This window comes from Theropithecus gelada, chromosome 2 (assembly GCF_003255815.1).
Source record: "Theropithecus gelada isolate Dixy chromosome 2, Tgel_1.0, whole genome shotgun sequence".
Taxonomy (NCBI): domain Eukaryota; kingdom Metazoa; phylum Chordata; class Mammalia; order Primates; family Cercopithecidae; genus Theropithecus; species Theropithecus gelada.
Genome location: NC_037669.1, coordinates 193,336,243 through 193,353,670, shown reverse-complemented (window position 1 = coordinate 193,353,670; position 17,428 = coordinate 193,336,243). Strand labels below are relative to the sequence as shown.

The window sequence follows — 17,428 nt, the reverse complement described above, 5'->3', positions numbered from 1 at the left end:
GCAACAGAGCAAGACTCCGTTTCAAAAAAAAACAACAGAAATCCCAGGCTGGGAGGGACAGAGAGACCTAGGACCTGCATTTGGAGCAGGAGGCCATTGCCCTCAGAGGGGTCATGGTCTCCTCTGACACTTTGAGGAAAATTATGTCTGCCCAGTGAGGAAACTGAGGCCCAGCGTGTGAGGGGAGATGACTCACAGCTGGCTTAGGCCTGAAAGGCTCTTGCCTGGGGCTGAGTGCGTCAGTCCCTGCATACCTGGAGGCGAGGACCAGTAGGTGCCATCCTGAACCAAGGGACAGGGTGGCAGAGGAAGGGCAGGGCCTCCCCAGATACCGGGCCTGGCCTTCTTTGCCCCTGTGGGCTGGGACTCCAGGCAGGCACCACTTCTTCAACCACCCAGTTCCATAATTCACATCCGGCCTTGGCCCAGGCTCCTGGACCCCCTCCTCTGTGGCCCAGGCCAGGCAGGTGGGTGAGGCTGGGCCTACAGGGAAGGGCCTGAAGCCTCCAGGGCCAGTTGTGGCAGGACCCACTGGGCTGGAGATCTGGAGGGACGTCCTGCATCGCCAGCGGCCAAGAGGACAGGGGCTGGGCCAGCATCCCCTGAGAATGCGCCCACACCCCCGCACACAGACACACACGCCTCCACGGTGCCTGGGGGTGCTCATCTGAACCCTTGGGGGACATCCTTCCGTCCCCACCTTCCTCCACACCCTGGCTTCACCCGGATACAAAGGTGGCAGGAAGCAAACAAAGTGGCAGAATCACTGGGACACTTGATAAAAATTCCTACCCTCCTCCGACACAGAGAGCCCGAGCCACGGGAGCCTGGAGAGACTGAGCCACGGGAGCCTGGAGAGGCCGAGCCAGAGGAGCCTGGAGAGACTGAGCCACGGGAGCCTGGAGAGGCCGAGCCACGGGAGCCTGGAGAGACCGAGCCACGGGAGCCTGGAGAAGCCGAGCCACGGGAGCCTGGAGAGGCCGAGCCACAGGAGCCTGGCAGAAGGGGGAGGAGCCTGGCAGAAGGGACTTCCCTTAAGAAAGGGGCCCCGCGGCCGGGCGCGGTGGCTCAAGCCTGTAATCCCAGCACTTTGGGAGGCCGAGGCGGGTGGATCACGAGGTCAGGAGATCGAGACCATCCTGGCTAACATGGTGAAACCCCGTCTCTACTAAAAATACAAAAAACTAGCCGGGCGTGGTGGCGGGCGCCTGTAGTCCCAGCTACTCGGAGGCTGAGGCGGGAGAATGGCGTGAACCCGGGAGGTGGAGCTTGCAGTGAGCCGAGATCGCGCCACTGCACTCCAGCCTGGGCGACAGAGCGAGACTCCGTCTCAAAAAAAAAAAAAAAAAAAGAAAGGGGCCCGGGTCAGTCTCGAAGGTGGTCCTTGGAGAAGCTCTGCGTGGAGTGTCAGCTGTGTGGTGGAGAAAATAATCATGATGATACTGGCTGCACCCATTGCGTGCCTACCGTGTACCTGTGTTCCCGATGTTTTGCACAAAACACCTCATTCTAGCCTCTGACAACCTTCCAGAAAGGTGACATTATTCCCAGTCCCACGGTCACATTCTGGCCACTAGCAGAGCCACAGTTAGATGTGCCCCCAGCCCCCCACCCTAGGGGCCTGAAGATGTGTGGGGCCTGGGACCACCCCAGGGGCAGGACCAGAACCAGCTCCTGACTTCCCACCAGGAAAGAGGGACGAGGGTGAGACACAGCTGCAGGAAAGATGCAAGGCCGGGCTGTGGTGGAGAACGCCCCCACCCCTCCACTTCCCCAGGACGCCGCAGCCGGGAGGCGGCTGCTCCCAGCCTCAGGGCCCCAGAAGCCATAGGGCCAGCCCCAACCCCGCCCTGGAGGCTCCAGTGAGGCAGGGCTGAACCGGGCCAGTCTGGCGAATCCCTGGGCTGCGGGTGCCCCCTGCAGCCAGACAAAGGTGTGACTGGGCAGAGGCCAGGTCTTCCCAGCCTCGGACACCCTGACATGGTGGTTTTCTCTCCCATCACCTCCAGCTGTGGCTGGGAGCTGGGCCAGTCGGCTGCTGCAATTATTGTTGCCTTTTTTTTTCTTTTTTTCTTTTTTTTTTTTTTTGAGACAGAGTCTCACTCTGTCACCCAGACTGGAGTGCAGTGGCCGGATCTCAGCTCACTGCAACCTCCATCTCCTGGGTTCAAGCGATTCTCCTGCCTCAGCCTCCTGAGTAGCTGAGACTACAGGTGCCCACCACTGCTCCTGGCTAATTTTTATATTTTTTACTAGAGATGGGGTTTCACTATGTTGGCCAGGCTGGTCTTGAACTCCTGACCTCAGGTGGCCTCGGCCTCCCAAAGTGCTGGGATGACAGGAATGAGCCACTGCGCCCGGCCTGTTGTTGCCCAATTGTAAGGAGGAGAGAGATGTCAGGTGTCTGGTCTAAGGTCACAGAGCCAGGTGGTGTCGGGTCCTGAACTCCGCAGATCCTGGCTCCTCCATCCCGGCCCGTTAGAGCCTCTCCAAACCCTCACCCGGGACAGACACGCACAGCGTGACAGCTGTAAGCGGCAGGCAAGGGTATTTAATGGGCATCGAGGGTCTTGGCACTCCCACCACCACTCCCACCAGGGGAGCGGCAAAGGGCAGGGCCCAGAAAGGCTTCCGCTCAGGGCTCAGGAAGTGGGAGGTAAGGAGGTGGGCTCAGGAGGCGGGATCAGGAGGTGGGTTCAGGAGGTGGGTTCAGGACGTGGTTTCAGGAGGTGGAGCTCAGGTGCTGGTGTTGTGGGCATCTCCGCGGGTGCACGGGGCAAGAGGAAGGCTGAACCTCGCCTGGGGACTCCTGTGGCAGCAGGGGGGGCAGTGGGCCGGTGTGGAGCTAAACACAGAACAGGGGCATGAGCGCCCTCACCAAGACCCCGCCCCACAGCTTGTGCCAGGTCTCCTGCCTCGGGAGGCAAAGGGAGGGGCTGGCACAACAGAATGTGCTGCAGAGGCCCCGGGGCACAGGGGTTGCCCAGCCCCATGGCGGCCTCCTGATCCTCCACCTCCCATCTCCGTGTCCCATGGGGCTTCAAGTCAACATTTCCTTTAAATAAAAGAATCTCCCGCCACTCCCACCCCTTGGCCAAATTATAAACCATGAGACTCATCTCAGTCCTAAGAGTGACTGGCCCAAGGCCAATCAGCACATTAGTGGCGTAGTCATCATTCATTTGTCTTTGTGACTCCAGGGACCCCTGGGTATATTCTAGAGGCCTGGGTCCTCCTTTCAACGCCCCTCCAGGGTAGGACCCTCCTCCGCCAAGCTCGGAGCGCTCCAGTTTCAGGGTCAGCCCAACCTCAGGGGCCTCCCCCCACACCCTAACGACCTGCAGACACCCCTCTCCCGACACGCACAGACACACAGGCGCACACACGCTTCTTACCTCCTGGGGAGCTGCAGCCTCACCACACCCTGGGGGACCCTTTCCTGGTTGGTAGGTACCCAGAGGTTGGGGCTGGGGGCCAGGGCGGGCTGGGGGGTTGAGAGCAGAGGGGGACATTGGAGGGTGCAGGTTGGGCACGGATGTCCAGTCAGGCCCCACCACTCTCTGCAGCTGGACAGCTTCAGCCATGTACCTGGGGAGCAACAGGCCAGATGCAGGGGCCACTGCCCTCCCTGGTCTGGCTCCCCTGCCCGCCTCAGCTGAGGAAGCACGCAGCCCAGGGCTTGGCTCTGCAGGAAGCTGAGGCCTCATGCAGGATGCAGCACCCCTCTACGCCATAACGGGGCAAGAACCCACAGAGCCAAGTAAGTAGGGAGGCCCCAGAGCCCCCAGCGCCCCGCAGAAAACCCCAGAGGAGCAGGCACTGTGAGTGTAAGCGCCCGGGAGCTGTGGAAAGGAGCCGGGGAACCCCCCTCTGCCCCACCCCCAGGGCTCACCAGTTGGGCCTCCGGGTTTTGCCAACTCACTTGGGTCCCAGTGGTGCACAAATTGCTAAATACCAGTTGCTGGCACAGCCCTGGTCGAAGGGGTTGTATCCGTGAAGGTGTCTGCACTGGAGGGGGATGGAGACCGGAAGAGGAGCTCAGAACCAGCAGGAATGGCTGGGCCATCGCCCAGTGGCCCTCCCTGAGCTGGTCAGCTAGCCAGCACTCAGTCCAGGCAGCAGCAAGCTGGAGGCTGGGAAAATGAGAGCATCCCCCGACCACTGCCCCATCCTCCTCCTCTTGGTCTCCACTGGCCACACGCATCCTCCTGCTACCTCCTTCCAGATACTGAACGCCACTGTCTGGAAGGTCAGTTGAGTGAGGCCCAGTCATATTTCCCTAACCGTGATCACATGGCCCAGGAAAATCTGGGCTAAAAGCCTTGAACACACAATGCGGTAAAGGCCGAGTCCTCCCCTGGGCACTCTTGACCTTGACCAGGTTTTCTCCCTCCTCTCTCCCCTTCACCCACTCACTCTACCCATCAGCCTCACCCCCTCCCGAACTCCCCCTCCTCCCCAGGGCAGGCTGGGCCTCACCTGACTTCAAAAGCCTTCGCTGTCACGTTTTGTCACTGAAAGTGGCCCAGCAGCATCTCTGCCCACCACCAACTCCCCCGTGTCCCATGCCCCCCGCCCCTGCCGCACAGGCTGAGATTTTCAACACCGTCCTCCACCAAAGGAACCAGGACTCCATGCGAGGACAGCTGGCACTCACTCCAGGAGGAAAACTCTGGATGGCTCCAGAATGCTCACTGTCGCCACTCACTGTCACCACAGGGCAACACGCATCCTCGCACTCTCTGAGATTCTGCCGACTTTAAGGTATTTAAAGCACGTAAAAGCAGCGTATTGGCTGGGTGAGATGGCTCACGCCTATAATCCCTGCACTTTGGGAGACCGAGGCAGATGGATCACTTGAGGTCAGGAGTTGGAGACCATCCTGGCTAACACGGTGAAACCCCGTCTCTACTAAAAATACAAAAAATTAGCCGGGCGAGGTGGCGGACGCCTGTAATCCCAGCCACTGGGGAGGCTGAGGCAGGAGAATCGCTTGAACCCGGGAGGTGGAGTTTGCAGTGAGCCAAGATCATGCCACTGCACTCCAGCCTGGGAGGCAGAGCGACACTCCAGTTCAAAAAAAAAAAAAAGAAACTGGTATTGTAGTAGTCATTTAGAAGACTTTAATTAAATGTATGGAATTTTGGCCAGGCATGGTAATTCACACCTGTAATCCCAGCGTTTTGGGAGGTGGAGAAAGGAGGATCTCTTGAGCCCAGGAGTTCAAGACCGACCTGAGCAACATAGTGAGACTTTCATCTCTAAAAAAATAAAAACAGTTAGGTGGCTGTGGCATGTGCACCTCTAGTCACGGGTGCACTGGGAGCTGGGATGAGAGGACCCCTTGAGCCTAGGAGTTCGAGGTTGCAGTGAGCTGTGATTATGCCACTGCACTCCAGCCTGAATGACAGAGTGGGACCCTGTCTCTAGGAAAACTAAAAATATATTGACAGAATTTTAAAATTTGTGTGTATATATATATATGTTTTGTTGTTGTTGTTGTTGTTGTTTTTTGAGACAGTCTCGCCCTGTAGCCCAGGCTGGAGTGCAGTGGCGCGATCTCGGCTCATTGCAAGCTCCGCCTCCCAGGCTCACGCCATTCTCCTGCCTCAGCCTCCCCAGTAGCTGAGACTACAGGCGCCCACCACCACGCCCGGCTAATTTTTATATTTTTAGTGGAGATGGGGTTTCACCGTGTTAGTCAGGATAGTCTCGATCTCCCAATCTCGTGATCCGCCTGCCTCGGCCTCCCAAAGTGCTGGGATTACAGGCGTGAGCCACCGCGCCTGGCCTTTTTTTGTTTTGCTTTGTTTTGTTTTTGTTTGTTTGTTTTGAGACGCAGTTTTGCTCCTGTTGCCCAGACTGGAGGGCAATGGTGCGATCTCGGCTCACTGCAAGCTCCACCTTCCAGGTTCAAGTGATTCTCCTTCCTCAGTCTCACAAGTAGCTGGGATTACAGACACCTGTCACCACACCCGGCTAATTTTGGTATTTTTAGTAGAGACAGGGTTTCACCATGTTGGCCAGGTTGCTCTCAAACTCCTGACCTCAGGTGATCTGCCTGCCTCAGTGAGACAGTCTGGCTCTGTTGCCCAGGCTGGAGTGGAGGGATCATAGGTCCTTGCAAACTCAAACTCCTGGGCTCAAGGGATCCTCCCACCTCTATCTCCCAAGTAGCTGAGACTACAGGCATGCACGACTACGCCCAGCCAATTTTTAATTTTTTTGTAGGAATGGGGTCTGGCTATGTTGCCCAGGCTGGTCTTGAACTCCTGGCCTCAAGAGATCTTCCCACCTCAGCCTTTCAAAGGGCTGGGATTACAGGTGTGAGTCACTGTACCCGACATTAGGGAAATAAATTTTGATTAGATGTATATAAGGCATAGAAAATGTTGATTGTATATGAGGCATAGAAAAAAGTTGATTGTATATGAGGCATAGAAAAATGCTTAAAGGAATGATGATCTTTAATAAATTCGTAAGACTGACCAATACTTTTTTTTTTTTTTTTTTTTTTTGAGACAGAGTCTCACTCTGTCACCCAGGCTGGAGTACGGTGGCACGATCTTGACTCACTGCAACCTCCACCTCCCAGGTTCAATCGATTTTCCTGCCTCAGCCTCCCGAGTAGCTGGGATTATAGGCGCCCACCACCACGCCCTGCTAATTTTTGTATTTTTAGTAGAGATGGGGTTTCACTGTTGTCGGCCAGGCTGGTCTCGAACTCCTGACCTTGTGACCCACCTGCCTCGGCCTCCCAAAGTGCTGGGATTACAACCGTGAACCACCGTGCCCAGCTAAGACTGACCAATACATTTGTACCTGCCTCTCCCACAAAAGATGCTTTCAGATATGAATGAAACCAACAGCTCTTGGCTGGGCGCAGTGGCTCACACCTGTAATCCCAGCACTTTGGGAGGCCGAGGCGGGTGGATCACTTGAGGCCAGGAGTTCGAGACCAACCTGGCCAACATGGCAAAACCCGGTCTACTAAAAATGCAAAATTTAGTCGGGCATAGTGGCAGGTGCCTGAAATCCCAACTACTTGGGAGGCTGAGGCATGATAATTGCTTGAACCTAGGAGGTGGAGGTTGCAGTGAGCCGAGATCACGCCACTGCACTCCAGCCTGGGTGACAGAGTGAGACTCTGTCTCAAAAAATATAAAAAGGAAAAAACCAACAGCTCTGAAGCACTCAGCCCGCCTCACTGTCTCCACACCCAGGGCTCCTGCTCCGATTCTGTGTCTAAAACTGCCTGACACTCCGCAGGACCAAAGCCAGAGTGGGCTGCTTCTCGCTCCATCTCCCACCCAACTCCCCTCGCCTCATTCCCCGCCAGGGATCAAGGCTTCCGGCTTCTCTCTCTGTCTCTGCGTCTCTCCCAAAGTGTTATGGATTCTTGTGGTGGTTGGTTCGCTCACTGTTTCAGAAACATTTGGGGTCCTTAAAAATGTTTCAGGGGCTGGGAGTGGTGGCTCATGCCTGTAATCCCAGCACTTTGGATCATTTGAGGTCACAAGTTCAAGACCAGCCTGGCCAACATAGTGAAATCCCGTCTCTACTAAAAATACAAAAATTTTTAGTAGGGTGTGGTGCTGCACGCCTGTAGTTTCAGCTGCTTGGGAGGATGAGGCAGGAGAATTGCTTGAACCCAGGAGGCGGAGGCTGCAGTGAGCCGAGATGGTGCCATTGCACTCCAGCCGGGACAACAGTGTGAGAGTCAGTCTCAAAAAAAGAAAGAAAAAAGAAAAGTTCCAGGGGCTGGTCTGAAAGCAGTGGTTTATCTCGCCTTTTCAGTAAGTTACAGATCCAATTCCTTGTTCTACTCTTTCCTCGCTGCTCACTACTGCCCTTGTCGTCAAGAAAAAAAAAAAAAAAAGAAAGTTCCAGGCACTGTGCTGGGAACTGCACACGACATAAACTGGACCAGCCTCAGCACTCAGGGTGGCGAGGGCACCGCGGGGAGGAGCAGGAACCCAGGCGCCGCCCAGGAGGCCAGAGGCTGAGCCCTGCGGGCCGGGGACAGGCCGCTTCCCGTGCAGTTTCAGAAGCTGCTGTGTGCGGTCTGGAGAGAGGCTTCTGAGGCCTGACCACCGGCTTTGGCCGCCGGGTGAGAGCAGCGTCAGTGTGACAGTGAGGACAGCGGCCCGCTGAAGCCGGCCTGGGACGGGGGAGAGTGGAGCACGTGAGCACTGCCAGCTCTGTCAGGAGACTGGGCTGAGGGAGAGCAGCATGGAGCAGGGGGAGGGGAGGCTGGCGATGTTAAGTGAGGGTTTTGCTTTGCTTTTAAGATGAGAGACAGGAGCATGTGTAAATGGTGATGAAAATGAATGGTGCCAGGAGCAGTGGCTCACGCCTGTAATCCCAGCACTTAGGGAGGCCGAGGCGGGTGGATCACCTGAGGTCAGGAGTTCAAGACCAGCCTGGCCAACGTGGTGAAACCCCGTCTCTACTAAAAATACAAAAAATTAGCCAGGCGTGGTGGCTCATGGCTCATGCCTGTAATCCCAGCACTTTGAGAGGCCGGCCATGGTATAACTACAGCTACTCGGGAGGCCAAGATCATGCCACTACACTCCAGCCTGAGTGACAGAGAGATGCTCTGTCAAAAAAAAAAAAAGAAAGAAGAAAAGAAAGAAAGAAAAGAAAAGAAGGAAAGAAAAAGAAGGAAAGAAAAAGAAAGAAAGAAAGAAAGAAAGAAAGAAAGAAAGAAAGAAAGAAAGAAAGAAAGAAAGAAAGAAAGAAAGAAAGAGAGAGAGAGAAAGAAAGAAATTGAATGGTATTAATAGTAGCGACATCTGGAGCAGTCACTTGTACCAGCTGCTACTCTGTGTCTTGAACTCACCCATGCTGCCCATTTTACAGATGGGGAAAGTGGATGCCTAGGTGGCCAAGCAATATTCCCAGGATCTCCCTGCTGGTATGCTGTGGAGTTGTGATGTGAACATGTGTGAACTGGATCCAGAGACCTTGCTATCAACCACAGGCGGAGTTGCAACCCGGGGATGGAGGAAGAAGGGAATGAGATTTGGGGCATGTGAAAAAGGCCTGAGGTGGGTGCTGCGGGCCGCAGGAAGGAGCCCCGCCTGGTGAATCGCAGGCCACGTTAAGGTCCCTGGAGGCTGGAGAGCCTGGGGACCTGCAGTTTTAGCTACTTGGGAGGCTGAGGTGGGAGGATCACTTGAATCTGGGAGGTGGAGGTTGCAGTGAGCCAAGATCGAGCCACTGCACTCCAGCCTGGGTGACAGAGTGACATTCCGTCTCAAACGAACAAACAACAAAACCACATTCAATTACCATATGACCCCTTTAAGTATTACCCCAAAGAAATGAAAACTTACGTTTGGCCGGGCGCGGTGGCTCAAGCCTGTAATCCCAGCACTTTGGGAGGCCGAGACGGGCGGATCACGAGGTCAGGAGATCGAGACCATCCTGGCTAGCACGGTGAAACCCCGTCTCTACTAAAAAATACAAAAAAAAACTAGCCGGGCGAGGTGGCGGGCGCCTGTAGTCCCAGCTACTCGGGAGGCTGAGGCAGGAGAATGGCGTAAACCCGAGAGGCGGAGCTTGCAGTGAGCTGAGATCCGGCCACTGCACTCCCGCCTGGGTGACAGAGCGAGACTCCGTCTCAGAAAAAAAAAAAAAAAAAAGAAAACTTACGTTCACATGCCTGTACACCAGTGTTTATAGCAGCTTTATTTATTATAATCTCCCAAACTAGAAATAACACAAACATCTTCAGTTGGTAAATGGATAATCTCTTGAACATCCACACAATGCAATACCATACAGCAATCAAAAGGAATAAACGACTGATATGAGCAACAACGTGAATGAATCTCGAATGTATGTGCTGAGTGAAAGAAGCCAGACTCACAAGCCAACAATTCCATTTATTCTGGAAAAGGAAAAATGATAAGGACAGAAGACAGATCAGTGGTTGCCAAGAGCTGCAGGTAGGGGGAGAAATCGACTACAAAAGACCATGATCTCTGATTTTCTGGGGTGATGGACCTGTCCTAAATATTGATTACGGTGGTGATCTCTGATTTTCTGGGGTGATGGACCTGTCCTAAATATTGATTACGGTGGTGATCTCTGATTTTCTGGGGTGATGGACCTGTCCTAAATATTGATTATGGTGGTGGCTGCAGGACTGTATCCATTTGTCAGAACTCATAGCTGTACACTAGAAAAGGGTATTACATAGGTAGATTATTGTTCAATAAAATACTTTTTGTTTTGGTTTGGTTTTTGTTCATTTGTTTGTTTGTTTGTTTTGAGACAGAGTCTGGTTCTGTCTCCCAGGCTGGAGTGCAGTGGCATAATCTCAGCTCACTGCAACTTCTGCCTCCCGGGTTCAAGAGATTCTCTGCCTCAGCCTCCAAGTAGGTGGGATTACAGGCACACGCCGCCACGCCCGCCTAATTTTTGCATTTTTTGTAGAGACGGTTTCGCCATGTTGGCCAGGCTGGTCTCGAACTCCTGGCCTGGCCTCAAGTGATCCACCCACCTTGGCCTCCCAAAGTACTGGGATTGCAGGTATGAGCCACGCACCCGTCCAATAAACTTGGCTTTTAAGAAATCCTACCCTGGCTCTTGTACCATGATTTCATCATCAAGCCTAAATTCACCTGACTTTCTGGGGGGTTTTTGTTTGTTTGTTTTTGTTTTTTTTTTGAGACAGTCTCGATCTGTCACGCAGGCTGGAGTGCAATAGCACAATCTCGGCTCACTGCAACTTCTGCTTCCCAGGTTCAAGCGATTCTTGTGCCTCAGCCCCCTGAGTAGCTGGGACTACAGGCATGCCCCACCACACCTGGCTAATGTTTGTATTTTTAGTGGAGACAGGGTTTCACCATGTTGGCCAGGCTGGTCTCGAACTCCCAACCTCAGGTCATCTGCCCACCTCGGCCTCCCAAAGTGTTGGGATTACAGGCATAAGCCACCGCACCCAGCCTGGGCTTTTTTTTTTAAGACAGGGTCTTGCTCTATTGCCCAGGCTAGAGTGCAGCAGTGCAATCACAGCTCGCTGACTGCAGCCTCCATCTCCTGGGCTCAAGCCATCCTCCCACTTCAGCCTCTGGAGTAGCTGGGACTATAGGCATATGCCATCACGCCTGGATAATTTTAAAATTTTTTGTAGAGATGAAGTTTCGTTATGTTGCCCAGGCTGGTTTCAAACTCCTGGGCTCAAGTGATCCTCCTGCCTCAGCCTCCCAAAGCGCTGGGATTACAGACATGAGCCACGGGGCCCAGCCTGGACCTTTCTAATGGGGCCAAAGGAAGCAGTTGACTCGGTTGCCCACACCACCTTCTGCCCAATTAGAATTGTTTCCTCTCCATCCTACCAACGTTCCACAGACTTCAGGCTTCCCTGAGTTTTTGCAAAGGTGTGCCCCTCACCTGGAATGCCCTCCGCTCTGTCTTCTGTCTCTCCTGAACCCCTAAGCTGCACGTCCTACCCTACCATGGGGTCCTCCCCGAACCCTCAGTGCCTGAGTCTGCGCCACACAGCTCAGGACCGGCCCTCTCCGAGTGTTCGTGGGCCTCTGGTGGGTGTTACTCCCATTTCAGGTTCCTCATCAACACAGTGTGGAACGTAGCCTCACTCACCTCTATTCCCATCGCTCAAAGAATCCAAACCGCCTAGCACACAGTAGGCTCCCAGGAGGGGCAATGACCACCGAGCTCGCGGAGGAGGCGAGATTGGAGCCTCTTAAGAGCTGGGTCTAGAGGGAGCTAACGAGGCGCCATCGGGGGTGGGGGTCGGGCTACCAGGCCAAGGGCAGTGGAGAAAGCGCAGGAAGCGCGGAGGTCCCGGAGATGCCAGCTGACTCCCCACGGCCCCGCGTACCTTGGCCTTGTAGGTGCGGTCGGCCGAGCTCACGGACACGGTCTGGGTCAGCAGCAGGATGGACAGCGGCACCAGGAAGCCCGCGGCGGGCACAGCCACCACGATGCTGCCCGGGTTAAGGATCGGAGCTGCGGGACCCCCACGCCTGGCCCCGCCCCTCGGCCCGACTCCGCCCCGAGCCCCGCCCCCGGACGCCCACCCACCCACCCAGTCCCCCGGTTCCACCCTCGTCCCGCCCACCCCGCGAAAGCCCGACTCCGCCCCGAGCCCCGCCCGTCCAGATCTGCGGTCCGCCTTGAGCACCCGCCCATGACCCCGCCAGATTCCTTTTTCTTTCTCTTCTTTTCTTTTCTTCTTTTGAGGCACAATCACAGCTCACTGCAGCCTCGACCTCCCTCCCCGGTTCAAGCGATCCTCCCGCCTCGGCCTCCCGAGCAGCCGGGACTATAGGCACGTGCCACCACGCTCGGCTACTTTTTCTGTTTGTTTGTAGAGACGGGGTCTGCGTCGCCCAGGCTGGTCTGGGACACGGGCTGACGCGATCCTCCCGCCTCCGCCTCCCAAAGTGCCGGAACTACAGGCGTGAGCCGCCGCGCCCCACCCGCTGGAGGCTTAACGCCCCGCCCCTTCTCCTAGCCCCGCCCATCCCGGCCCCACCCACCTCACCTCGTCCCGGACTGGTCCTCCCAGGCGGCTTCTCCCTCTGGCCCCGCCCCCATATCCCCGCCCTCCTTGGCTGTCCCCGCCTCCTCCCTCTCCTTCCCCACGTGGGCGGATACGCCACGGCCTTGTCCGTGGAGAAGGGTAGGTGGGTCGTGCGCACCAGGAAGATGAGACAGGTGACCAGCAGGGCGCCTGAGTAGAGGCACAGGGACAGGACGAGCAGCATGAAGAAGCGGAAGTTGCGGTGACCGATGCAGTTGTTGACCCACTTGCAGTGGTGGTCAAAGTCCTGGGCGACAGGGAGAGGGCCAGGCTTGAGGACTTCCCCTCCGGCCCAACTTCCATCACCCCAAATCCCGAGGCCTTCCCCCTGCCCTCTAGGCCACCTGCCCTTGGCCCATGCACTGGCTTCCACCTGCAGGGAGAAACTGGGCCACAGAATGCCTCGTGCTGGCGTTTCCCTCGTTAGAGCACAGTTGGGTCTCTGTGGTAGAAAGGTCACCTGTCGGAAGACCTTTAGAGAAAAGGCTGGCCTGGCCTTCTGTGAGACGCACCCTGCTGGAACTTTGGGCAGAACGGAAACCAGCTCTGGGCCTCCACTTTCTCATCCATTCCATGAAGATGACAGTAACACCCTGGCCCAGCCAGCCTCCTGCACTTGGAAACCTGTGCAGGCCGTGCTCACAAGGGGGACGGTCACTCAGAGCCGGTAGACCCTCCACCTTGGACACCCAGGCGAGGACAGGCAAGGCCTTCCAGACCAGGCGGGCAGCCAGCCTGAGGGGCTTGGGTATCTCATGTTAGCAAGCCCAGGGGTGGGACAGAGGGCTGCCTCTCCTCCCCTGGCCTGACCCAGCCCAGGACAGATGTGGATGGCCTGTACATGTCAGCACCTCTGCAGGCAATGGGCAGCCTCCCAGGACAGGTGCAGGCGGGAAGCACATGAGTGACCAAGAGTGGCTGGGAGGTACTGTCACCCTTGGCCGTTAGCGGTCCTGAAAGGCAGCTTCACGCCCAGCCCCAGCCCCTGTATGAGGGAGGCTCCTGGTCCCAGCCAGATGTGGGGCGACGGCTGGTGGACAGGTAGAGGGGCTCTCACCTCCACACAGATGTTGCACCAGGGGCAGTGGTAGGTCCGGGGCGGGCGGTGGAAGCAGCACTGTGGGCACCACTGCAGGCGGAAGGCCCCGTGGTTCACCCACACCACATGCACTGTCAAGGGGCCCTGCTCAGCGGAGCCTGGCGTGGGAAGAGGATGGGGCACAGCAGAAGGCCCTGCGGTCACTCCGAGGCATCACGGGGCACGAGGAAGGGTGGGGACGAGGTGGGCAGGGGAACCCCGTCCAAGCTCAGAGAGGATGGCAAAGGGAAGACAGGTTTCCAGCCAGGAGAGTTTTGTATGAAACTCAGGCGTTTGGAATAGTCAGTGCTGCTCTAAGTGGCATTGTGTAGTGAAGGGAGGAAGTACAAACAGTGGTTTGGAAGAGCCCACTGACTTCTGGCCCTGGCCTGCCCAGTCCTCGCATCTGAGGCAACTGGGAAAACGCAACAATTCTCTTTTTCTACACCGTGGTGGCCTAAGAAGTGAGGTAGGGCCAGGCACAGTGGCTCACACCTGTAATCCCAGCACTTTGGGAGGCCGAGGTGGGCTGTTCACGAGGTCAGGAGTTTGAGACCAGCCTGGCCAATATGGTGAAACCCCCGTCTCTACTAAAATTACAAAAAATTAGCTGGGCGTGGTAGCATGCTCCTGTAATCCCAGCTACTCGGGAGGCTGAGGCAGAAGAATCGCTTGAACCTGAGAGGCAGAGGTTGCAGTGAGCTGAGATCGCGCCACTGCACTCCAGCCTGGGCAGCAGAGCGAGACTCTAGCTCAAACAAAAAGAAAAGGAAAGACAGAAAGAAAGAAGAAAGGAAGGGGAGGGGAGGGGAGGGGAGGGAAGGGAAGGGAAGGGAAGGGAAGGGAAGGGAAGGGAAGGGAAGGGAAGGGAAGGGGCGGAGCGGAGCTAGGGCCACAGTAATGAAGACGTGGGGTGAAGGGGTCCAGAGGCTGGAGGAGGGGCGGTAGGAAGAGCAGTTTAGGAATCCCCTGCAGGTTCCCAGCCCTTGGGGTGCCACCTCCTTTTCCCAGGGCGCTGATGCCTCACCTTGATGTAAGATGCCAGGGTCTGAGAAGTTGAGTGAAATGAGACTGAAGAAGGTGAGAGCAAAGAGGGGGCCTGTGATGACGGGAAAGACCCACTCCCCGTTCTGAGCCAGCCACCTGCAACTGAGACCAGAGGCAGGCTTAGTCCCGAGCAGGGGCAGCCCAGCCACCTGCAACTGAGACCAGAGGCAGGCTCGGTCCCGAGCGGGGGCAGCCCAAAGCCACCTGCAACTGAGACCAGAGGCAGGCTCGGTCCCGAGCAGGGGCAGCCCAAAGCCCCCCACCCAGTGCCTGGCTTACTCAGGTCAGGACCCACAGACCTTAAAGCCAGATCTAAAAATCCAGGCTCCAAATACCCAGGCAGACTCATAATGGCTCCACCAAATGTCACCAGCACGACCAGCCACCCAAAGCTCCCAAAATGCACAGGCACCCTTGACCTCTGTGCCTTAGCACATCGGTTCCCTAGACCAGAATATCCCCCTTTCTCTGATTCTCCCCCACCGTCTTCTGCACTCCCCTGCCTCCATCCTATCATATTCTGTTTCCCTGGCTGTCTCTTTGTAGGAAACCTAACGCCTTGCCTGGGAAACTCACGGGAATGCGAAGAAGAGGCCACTGAAAAAGACCAGCAGCACCACATTGAAGGCAGCAAACAGGCTGGAGAGGACCCAGGGACGTGGGACCAGAGGCAGGGGATAGAGCTCCTTCACCTGGGGCGTGGCATCCATTAAGAGTGTCATGGTTGGGCCTCCTGCGCCTCCAGGGGAGGTCAGAACCACCAGGCTTCCTCCCCCAGCCCAGCTTCCAGAGCTCCATGGCCACAGCGGCCTCAGAGCCACAGCCCAGGATGAAAGGAATGAAGCTCCAGTGTGACATCACAGAGGCTGGGGGCCTTCAGCAGAACTGTCTGCGGTTTTCTGTGGCTGCCTCCGGTGACAGGCACTTCCAACAGCAAACCCCACCCCTACACGTGCTGGGGAACCGAGAGGCCCTGCCCCTGACAGGCTGATGTTGTTGGAGAAAATATGACCTTGGAGAAACACATAGGAAGAAAGTTGGTCATTTTCAGCCGGGCGTTGTAATCCTTGTAATCCCAGCACTTTGGGAGGCCGAGGCGGGTGGATCACTTGAGGTCAGGAGTTCGAGACCAGCCTGGCCAACATGGTGAAACTCCGTCTCTACTAAAAATAGAAAACTAGCCAGGAGTGGTGATGCCCGCCTGTAGTCCCAGCTACTCGGGAGGCTGAGGCAGGAGAATCACTTGAACCTGGAAGGTGGACGTTGCAGTGAGCCAAGATCGTGCCATTGCACTCCAGCTTGGGCAACAGAGTCAACTCCATCTCAAATAAAAAAAAAAAAAAAAAAGAAAAGAAAGAAAGAAAGTTGCTAGGTTTTTTTGTTGGGTTCTTTTTTGTTTGTTTTGTTTTGGTGTTTTTTGAGATAGAGTTTCACTCTTGTTGCCCAGGCTGGAGTGCAGTGGCGCGATCTCAGCTCACCGCAACCTCTGCCTCCTGTGTTCAAGCAATTCTCCTGCCTCAGCCTCCCGAGTAGCTGGGATTATAGGCATGCGCCACCATGCCCGGCTAATTTTGTATTTTGTGGTAGAGACGGGGTTTTGTCATGTTGGTCAGGCTGGTCTCGAACTCCTGACCTCAGGTGATCCACCCGCCTCGGCCTCCCAAAGTGCTGGGATTACAGGCGTGAGCCATATCAAACTTCTTTTATAAAAGGCCTCAAAAAGAAGAAACTGAGGCAGACATTTAAAAATAAATAGGCATTCATTCACTCCAAGAAAAGTAACAAGCAAGGCGAAAGTTCAAAAGAAAACGAGTTTCCCTCTGCCTAGCACGCTCACTTCAAGCACAGCTATAAGAGAACGCTGTCCAGAAAGCCAAGGCCGAAAGAAAACACTGCAGACACCCGTCCCCTCCAGACCAAAGCTGAAGAAGAAAAAAGAAAGACAAATTCTTTTACTGTCACTCCTTTCCCAGGTTTCTTAAGCATGATTATGTTTTACAAATGTCTGTATTTAGCCAGTTCTTGTTTTTCTTTCAGTGCAGCTACAAAGCCACCGGCTATGCGAGGCCACAAGTGATGCTATAGATTATGTGACCTATCATATGATTAACCAGCTTTATTTTATTTATTGTAAGTCTGCTTGTAAAATCCCTGCTCTGTCTTTGTTTAATGTTCAGCTTCTTAGATGCGAATCCACTAAGCCAGTGCGTACCTAAAATAAACAATCCTCTTCTTCTCCATATCAGCCTTGCCAGTCCTCAGTTTCCTGCAACATCTCTACTAAAAATACAAAAATTAGCCAGGCGAGCTGGCAGGCACCTGTAATCCCAGCTACTCGGGAGGCTGAGGCACGAGAATCGCTTGAACCTGGGAGGTGGAGGTTGCAGTGAGCCGAGATCTCACCATTGCACTCCAGCCTAGGAAACAAGAGCGAAACTCCGTCTCAAAAACACAAAAAAATAAAAGAAAAGATTATGCGAAATGGAAGAAGCTCAGCACGAAAAGCCACATATTGTTCCACTTACATGAAATATCCAGAGTCGCCAAATCCATTGAGATCAAAAGCAGATTTGCAGCTGCCAGGGTGTGGGAGGAGAGGGAACTGGAAGATACGAGGGTGGTTGGTTGTTGTTGTTGTTGTCTTGAGACTGAGTCTCACTCTGTCACCCAGGCTGGAGTGCAGTGGCACCATCTTAGCTCACTGCAACCTCTGCCTCCCAGGTTCAAGCAATTCTCTTGCC

At 55.3% G+C, this 17,428-nt stretch overlaps 1 protein-coding gene across 1 annotated transcript; it reads right to left on the bottom strand.

Moving 5' to 3' along the window:
- Positions 1 to 3,414: 3,414 nt before the first annotated feature.
- On the bottom strand, positions 3,415 to 15,525 carry ZDHHC19 (zinc finger DHHC-type containing 19). Its single transcript, XM_025377338.1, is given in 8 exon segments — positions 3,415 to 3,489; positions 3,492 to 3,588; positions 3,923 to 4,008; positions 11,858 to 11,963; positions 12,637 to 12,809; positions 13,620 to 13,759; positions 14,668 to 14,789; positions 15,264 to 15,525. Coding segments are annotated over 8 exon segments (945 nt in total). The 5' UTR covers positions 15,410 to 15,525.
- Positions 15,526 to 17,428: the final 1,903 nt, after the last annotated feature.